This window comes from Papio anubis, chromosome 2 (genome assembly GCF_008728515.1).
Source record: "Papio anubis isolate 15944 chromosome 2, Panubis1.0, whole genome shotgun sequence".
In the NCBI taxonomy this organism is placed as follows: Eukaryota; Metazoa; Chordata; class Mammalia; order Primates; family Cercopithecidae; genus Papio; species Papio anubis.
In genome coordinates this window covers 88509156-88517791 of record NC_044977.1, presented here as the reverse complement: position 1 = coordinate 88517791, position 8636 = coordinate 88509156, and the positions used below count along the sequence as shown (strand labels likewise).

Genomic DNA, 8636 nt, shown 5'->3' with positions numbered 1-8636 from the left:
CAGGGGCAGGGTTAAATGCACATTCTCCTCTCTCATCCACACAGCAGCAAGAGAAAAGGTTAGGGTTCTAGGGGCTGCAACCTGGGCAATGCCTAAGCAGATAGCCTTGGACAATGAAGGGCGAGTCAGGGGCTCAGTTGTGTGAATTTGGTCCATACAACCTCTCCAAGCCTTGATTTCAGCAGAAGCCCACAGAGAAAGCCCTGATGCCGCTGCCTGCCAGTGCCTAAGGGCTGGGGAAATGCCACCTGCCCCAGCTTCATCCAGAAACTTTGGCTGCTCCCTCCCATCTGCAGGGCACCTTGATTAGTCTAAGCAAGTGCCCAGCAGACCCCAAGCAGAACCAGGCCAATGCATCACAGAGCAGGCACTAGGACACCGGTCGAGACTCCTTCACCTCCTTCCCAGGCCCCAAGCCCTTATCAGACACGACTCATTTTAAAGAAAAAATAATATTTATTTGCAATATAAACAAAGTCCCGTTGTTGGTTCGGGATATATATATGTATGTGTGTGTATATATATATGTAGGGTCACAAATCTTCCTTCATAAGATCATAAAGCAAAACTGGCCACCTTCTGGCATACCCTCATTTATACAAATCTGGTGCATCTTTCTGGGTTTTCTTTTTAAAAATAAAAGAGAGAAAAAGAGAACCATGTACAGCATGGAAGCTTGTTGTCAATTTCTCGACTGTGGCAAGATTTTAATCTGCTGCCTTAAGAATCCCTGAAAACCACCCCTGTGAGGTAAGAAGCAGTGGGGCAGAGTTTTCTGTGGCCTCACTCACATGCTGAGTGCTGCTCCATCAGGGACCCTGGCCCGACCCCTCTCCCTGCCCTAGGCCCTCATGCAGTCCTGACACCTGGTGAAACTGAGGCTGGAGAAGGAACAAAACTGGAGGAAGATAACGGAATCCGTGGCTTTGTTCTGTGGAGGCAGAGGGAAGTGAACAGAGCCTCACCCCCCTTCTGCTGGTCCACCCTTGCCCCACTTGCCCCTGCCCTAGGGTTGAAATGGGTGCAAGTCTCCTGGCAGTAGAAGGCATGGGCAAGATGAGGGCAGGGCAAGCTTCCAAGGGGACAAGGGGGCTGCCAGTGGCAACCAGACCAAAGCGACAGCTAGGGAGAGGGAAGAACCTGGAGGTAGGGCTGGGTCTCACCACCTAAGCTCTCCCCAGCCACTGGGCCTCCACTCCCAGTTACAACAAGAGAGAGGAGAGGGAGAGGGAGAGAGAGAAACAGACAGACAGAAGTAGTGGCTAAGTATATAAAAGGGCTCAGAGCCCAGGCCCTCCTAGGGGCTGAGCCCAGAGGGCTAATGCTACTGCCTGGCAGCCCCCTGCGGCCCACCTTCTGCGGGACAGCGGCAGGGACCCGGGTTCCCCACCTTCTGCCTCAGGGAGGTCTGCAGGGACCACCAGAGGGATGGATGAGAGGGCAGAAAATGCAAAGACCACCATCCAGCCCACCAATCACAACTTGCAGCAGTCATCACAGGCGAATGCAGGGCCAAGTCAGACTGGGCCAAGGGTGGGAGGCGGCACGACTGGGGGTCCCAATACCTGAAGAGCAGTAAGCCACCCCTTCAAGAAGGGCCCGCCGAGGAAATGGAGGCTTCACACATGTGCAAAACGCATTTGGTCAAGGTCAACATGGGGTCTGTCTTTTCCATTAAAAAACAAAAACAAACACAATACTTGCTTTTTGAAACTGAACGAAAAACAAAACTGATAACATTTCTCTCTCTCACAGGATCAGGAAAGGGATGAAATACTGGGTTATACAATCCACTGTTGCATGTAGCCTGAAAATAACACTTTTTGTTAAAAAAAAAAAAAAAAAAAAATCAAGAAGAGCTCAAACACTCTTTGTGCTCCAGGGAGCTTGGATTTACCTGCCAAAAGTAAAAAGTAAACTCAGGTCCGTGGATGTGTCTTTAAAAAATAGCCAAACTGGCTGGGCCATCAGCAGAAAGGAGCATCCTGGACAGGATGAGGCCCTGGTGGACGCCCAAAGCCACGTGTCCGAGAGCTGAGGCCTCTCCAGCAAGCCCTGCAGACGGAGACCTTGCCTGTGGGCCCCGCCCCCAAGGATGGTGAGGGGCGCTCCGACACCGAGCAGCCTGGGTCTCTGGGCACAGGCGACATCTGGGGGTTCCTCAGGCCAGAGGTGGCAGGCTTGGGCTCTCCCACCTAGCCTTGTGGAGAGCCGAGCAGGGGCCTGGTGCCATGCCCCCCGTGCACCAGGCCTCACGTGGACTCCAGCGTATTGAGTGGGAACAGGTTGTGGTTGGTGGGTGTGGAAAAGTAGAGCTGCTCACTCGGCGCATGGTTGTCGCACGGGCTGCTTAGCCCCAGCGTCCGCTCAAAGTCCAGCAGCTGCCCCATGAAGTTGAAGTTGGGCGAGATGTTGGACTTTTTTCTCTTGACAAAGTCGTAGGCGTCGTTGAGTGACAGGTTCATCTTCTGCATCAGATAGGCCACAGTGACCGTCACTGAGCGGCTGATGCCTGCCAGGCAGTGCACCAGGACACCACACTTCTTGGAGCGGGCTTCATCTGAAACACATCGACATCGGTCAGGGAGGTGCCTCCTTCAGGGAGCCTTCCCACATGGGTGGCCAAGTTGGGCTGGGACACAGAGGGCAGCATGGCCGCTGGCTGGTCTTGCCCAACCCCTGAGGGACCTGGCCAAGCCCAGTGTGGGTAGGGCAGCAACTTGGAATAGAGGTCAACAGCACTGCTGTGGAGAGGGCTCTGCACACTTTAGCCCCAAGGCACTGGACACCCGTGTCTCAATTTCCTCATCTATAAAATGGGCCTATTTATGTACAGTGGTCTCATAAAGACCTGTGAGGGGTCAAGAAACATGAACTACTGTAACGCCTGTGACCATGGCTAGTTCTACCACTGCCATGTGCATTGCGACTGCTGTCACGGGCATCACCTGCATCCTCTTGGGTCATCTGCACCATGGCCAGTAAGCCCATTTTATCAATGAGGAAGCAGACACAGAGACAAACTGGCAAGCCCAAGGCCACACAGAGGCTCCTCCTAGCTCAGCACCCGCTGCTGCCAGGCCGTGACCTGGGACTGGGGGCTGGGCTGGTTCTCTTGGAGCTGCTCCCATGGGTTGTCCCCGAGAGTCTTCCAGGAAAGTGGCCTGAGAGAGGCTCCTCTGGAAGGAAGTAAGTGGCCTGGCCCTGCACTTCGCTCTGCCCAGCTAGTCCCCAAGGCCTTAACTCCAGCTCCTAAGACACAAGAACTGCGATGCTGGCCACACTATCACTTGTGATAGGGCTTCATAAGTGAGGCGTGCTTAAATGGGCCCCACCCCTGCCACTTGCTAGACCTTCCACAGAGGCCCATGTGCCAGTGATATCTCCTACCCCAGCCGACTGGATGCGGCCAACCTTCCTGTCCCCTTTCCCCTCCAACCCTCCCAGCCTCCCCCAGTGCCACCCTCAGACTCCTCTGCCTGACACATAGAAGCTCAATAAATACTGGCTGAGCTACTGAACAACTCAGTCCTGTAATCTCTCCTGGACCCTGGGGCAGCTGCCTCTCTGTGTGCCACAGCTGTGCCAGGGACATAGATTCACAAGAGGCAGCCATGGGGTCCTTGATGTCCCCACCACCCTGACTCTGAACCCTCCAGGAGCCAGGCACACAGCTAGCACTCAATCAATGCCTTCCTACAAGATGAACAGATGGGTTCACCCACTGTTCTTCATTGCCTTTGTCCTGACAGAGCTTCCTCTCTCGTCCCCGCCCAACCAAGGGTACCAAGGATTAAGCATACAGTAGGTGCTTCCTCCAGATTCAGGGACTGACAGGGGGCCCCATGGCTAAGGCACTGGGGCAGGATCATCTGTCGAGGAGACAGACATTGTGGCTTCATGTGGAGCTATGTGGTCTGACCTCGAGATTAGGGGTGGGAGAAGTGTGTGCTGGGATGAGCCTCCAGTGGTGACACCAGGATGTGAGGAACGCCTGGCCCCCAAACCCACCTCCAGGTGATCCAAAGAAAGTCTGCTTCTGCTGGCTTTATTTTTGGCCTTTTCAGGGTGTAGCTGGTGACTGATCCTGTCCCACTGACTCCTAAGGGATGCCTGGGCCTCAATTCCTTCACTTGTCAAATGAGGAAAAAGGTCCCCCTACCCAGATGGGGAGGAACTTTCAGGAACGATAAAGGTACCCATTAGCCAGGCCCAGCCTGGCAAAGCCTGCTTTCCTCTCTCTTTCCCTCTCCCTTGTTGGGGGAGTTCAAATGCTGAGGCAGCACCCATAGCCCTCTTGGCCCCCAGGGTCGGGGGCAGGGCTGAGAAGCTCCAGGCAGCCCCAGTTGCAGCCCCTCCCCCAGGCCTCAGCTTCCTTCCTTCCTCCCAGCCAGGCACCTACTTTTGGTTCCCAGTAAGCGGATGAGGCGGGGAAGCCTCCCACTTCCTGTTGTTAAAGCTAGCCCAACCCAGCCGACACCAAAACGCCCTCCACTGGACACAGCCGCCATAGGGAAAAGACAGCCCAGGCCACCCCCACACCTTGCCACTGGAGGCTGGGCAGAAACATTGGGTCACCAGGCTCAGAGATAGAGCGTTTACATTCATCCTGAGCCCCCGTGCCCCTTCCTTGCACCCTGGGCCAGGGGAGATGACCTGTGGTCTCACAGCCTCCAGGTGGCCAAAGAGTAAAGCCAGCAGGGGACCCGAGTCTGCTGAGGCTGGGGATACAGGGACTCAAAGGGCACTAAGCCAGACGGCAGGCCACACTGCTCTGGGGAAGGCCTTTCTCCACTCCCCCACCTTCTCTTACACTCCTCCCTACACTCCAAGCGAGCCCTACAGGCTGCAGAGAGCATCTGGAGCCTGACCGAGCTAGCGGTCACCACATTTCAATAGCTGCCTGTTTGGGGTGTGCCTCTGGCTCCAGGGAGGGCTACCTTTCAGCCCTCTTAAGTACACATTAAAGCCCAAAGAGGCAATATGACAACCCCATCCTGGAGAGACACGTGTGCTGAGGCGTGATGTGGAGCAAGTGAGACCCGTGGGAGGTCTGCGCGCTGTGATGTTTCAGCTTGCTAAGCCCGAAACAACATCTAAGCCAGGAAAACACGAGCTGGACAGCAGAGAGCCCACGAGGTGCTGCCAGCTAGGGGGAGCTCAGGGCTCAGGAGACTGCTCAGGCCCCAACAGGTATAGGGGCCCAAGGGACTCGGTGACTCACAGTAGGCATGGGTACACTCAGGGGCACAGGCTGGCACACACAGGGCACACACAGGTCTCAACAGGCCCAGAGGTACCCAGTCAGGTGGGGGCGCCACCCAGAGTCCTGCATACACCTTGACGCGCCCACCCCCCCCTGCCCAGCACACAGAACCTACCAATGAAGCTGATGGCCTCAGGGAAGAACTGGGAGAGGTTCTGGCTCCAGTGGTCAGAGATGGGGATCTGCTTGTAGGTGAACTCGCCGCCGTGCTCAAAGGCATTGGGCAGGTTGGGTGTGACGTTGAGGATATACTTGATGCCGTACTTGCCGAGCACGTCCAGGTTGGTGGAGTCCTTGGCGCAGCCGAGGTAGAGGTAGGGCAGGATCTGGACAGGGAAGGCTGGTTGGCTGGATGGCACGGGGCTGCCATCCGACTCGGTGGCACTGCTGGGCAGCTCTCGGTCCGACTCGCCGTCGGAGCAGTCAGAGCTGATGCGCAGGCCCCCCAGGCCCAGCACTGAGGTGGGTGGCGAGCTGCTCGGTGAGGAAGAGCTGTCCACGTTGGTCTCGCAGTGCTCAGAGTACTCTGTCTGAAACTTGTTGAAACCACCTGTGTCCGGAGTGAGACAGGGCCTGGGTGAGAGGCTGGTGAGAGCCCAGATGGGCTGCACAACCCAGATGGGCTGACCAGAGATGGCCAGGACTCCCCACGCCAAACACCACAACACCAACGGCCAGCATGGGCCATACCAAGCATCTTACACGTGTGCCCTCTCTTGTGTTCTCTCCATCTAAACCATGACCACTTCACAGACAAGGAAACTGAGGCCCCAGGAGGTGAAGTGACATGCCTGGACTCCAAACTGGTACCCATAACACTTCAGGGCCCCCAGCCATGCTACCAGCTTTAGGGCACTTGAGGACAGGCCCCAGCTCATTCCTCTTCTGCAGCTCCCACGCACGCCTAGCATCCATGGGTGTTCAGTAACAGCTAAGTGGTAAAGAAAAGCAGACAACCCCATTTAGCCAGCACCTCTGGGTTGGCAAACTCCTCTTATAGATGAGACCACAGGTGCCAGAGCCACATCTGGCTCAGATAAGAGGCAGAGAGGTCCTGGGCTTCCTGAATGGGAGTCTAGTGGTTGCCCAGCCCCAAAACTACAGCTGGGGAGGGTAGTGGGAAGGTACTAGCTGGCCCCTTCCCCCAGCAGGGGCAGGTTTTTGAAGGGGGTCCTGGCTCCACTTCTCTAGAATCCTCCCTTAGAACACAAGCCTCCCCAGCCTTGGACCTGCAGCGGGGGAGGGCCACTGGGGCAATACAGGGACAGGAGAAATGGGGAGCCCCTTGCAGTGAGGCATGGGCCCTGCGCCCGAGGGTGCCGCAGGCCTCCCCTCCCCTCCCGCCCGCCCCGTTGCCAGCAAGAGGCCATTTTGGAATGTTAATTGGAAACACCGGCCTCAGCCACTCGCCCCCCGGTGCTGCCTCTCCCTTCTGCAAGCTCTGCGGCATCAGGCTAGGGACCTGGGAGTCCCGAGAGACCCGGGCCAGGGCAACGGTCCCTGCCCATACCCTGCCCCAAGCGCCTCCTAGAGGCGGCAATTCTCCGGTGGAAGGAGCAATTCCCGGATCCAGGAGACCCCAACCCAAATGGTCTCCATGCGCTGGAGATGAGGATGGTGCTATGAAAGGTGCCTTCCTGATCCTGGCCTTCCAGAAACACGAATTCCAGGCTGGACTCGGGCGCCCTGCTGCTTTTAGAGTTCTGGAAGGCAGCGCCTTCCACCTCTAAGGGGCTCCACCGGAGCCTAGGCACTACTGTCGCCCCATCAACAGGAAACCCCAGGCAGGGGAAAGTTTGTTCCACCCACTCGAATCGTGCCGAGAAAGGGGGCGCAGAGGGAGCCCCGCGCCTGCCAAACCACACGGTGGGGACCCGACTCCAGGAGGGCGGATGCAGGCCGGGGACGACGTGGCGCCCAGCGGGGCAGGCCGAGCGCGTGGAGAGGAAAGCGCCTCCAAGGGGGGCGTCAGGGAGTCGCGGGGGGCCCCGATCCCGCAAAGCGTCTCGGTGCTGCCCTCACCTTGGAGGTAGTAGGCCTGGCAGCCGTCGTCGCGCAGCTTCTGTAGGAGCAGGCCGAGCACGGAGGCGGGAGCGCCGGGCTCGGGCTGCCACTCGGCCGTGGCCTCGTCATAGAGCAGCACAGTGGCCGCCTTGCAGCGCGTGGCGAAGCGCTCCTTGTCGGCGTGGTTGGGGATGATGGAGCGGATGGGCAGGTTGCCCTTGCGCAGGCGGCGCAACATGAGGCCCGGGATGGCCAGGTTGATGGCCGTCTCGATGTGCGACGACTCGAAGAGCTCGTGCGGCCGGCAGTCGAGCAGCAGCAGGGACGCGCCGCCGCGCACCTCCAGCTCCTCCTGCAGCCACTCGGCGCTCTTGCAGGGCATGGCTCCTGCTCCAGTTGCCGCGCCCGCACCGGTGCCTGCGCCGGACCCCGACCCCGCACCGGGCTCGGACCCCGCCCGGGTGCCCCCAGCCGCCGCCGCCCCCGAAGTCGACATGTGCGCCCGCGCTGGGGGGCCGCGGAGCTGGTTTTTCATGGGGACCGCGGGCGGCCCGGGGCCGGGGCCGGGGCCGGGCAGCCCTGCCCTGGGACGTCGCCCCGGCCGCGCGGGCCCCAGCCGCGTCTCCGGGCGCCCGCCTCCCGCCGAGCTGCGCGCCCGCCGCCCCGGCCTCCTGGCCTCCCGGCCTCCGTCCCGCCCGCCCGGCCCTCCGCGCGCACCGCGGCCTGACAGCCCCAATTAAACAGCGGCTCCGGCGGCCGCGCGCCGAGGCGTTCTCCAGAAGGCGGGGCCGCGGGGGCCGGCGCCCGGGCTTAAAGGCGCAGCGCCTCCAGCGCCCCTCCCCACGGGGTACGCGGGCGCGCTCGCGACCCGAGCCCCGGAGACCAGCGGTCGGGCCCTCCCCGGCCGCCTCCTCACCGTCGCCCCCTGGACTAGCCCGGAGCTGACTGCGATGCGCCTAGGGGCCCCGGCCCAGACGCCCTCACGGGTTCACTCTGCGCGTGCTCCCAAGCTCTTCTGGACATTACGGGAAGAGCGGCCCTGGGGGCGTCCTATGCCTGGCACCCCCACCCCACATTCACAAGAGCATAGTTTTTCTGGGACGGGGCGTGGTGGGGGGGTGGTGGTCAAGCTGAGCAACCTCTCCTCCTCCCGCCTGTTATCCCATTCATTCTTTTTGTCATCGAGTTCATTCAACAAGTGGGAATTGAACGCCTACTACGTGCCAGGCACTGTGCTAGGCAGTCACCGTTTCGGGGGACCTCATCGTTTTCCTGACGGTCACAGGCTCCAGACCTGAGGGGGAGCGTCTCACGCCAGCAGGCCTGATGGGAAATCAGGACCTGGGCAACTGGCGGGGTAGGAAGA

At 59.4% G+C, this 8636-nt stretch overlaps 1 protein-coding gene across 1 annotated transcript; it reads right to left on the bottom strand.

Annotated features, from left to right (window-relative positions):
• Positions 1–436: 436 nt before the first annotated feature.
• DUSP7 (dual specificity phosphatase 7) lies at positions 437–8002 on the bottom strand. The gene is made up of 3 exons (XM_003894332.3): positions 7289–8002; positions 5382–5816; positions 437–2560 (listed from the first exon to the last, which is right to left on the bottom strand). The coding sequence occupies exons 1-3, from the start codon at positions 7803–7805 to the stop codon at positions 2253–2255; spliced, it is 1260 nt and encodes a 419-aa protein (XP_003894381.2). The 5' UTR covers positions 7806–8002; the 3' UTR covers positions 437–2252.
• Positions 8003–8636: the final 634 nt, after the last annotated feature.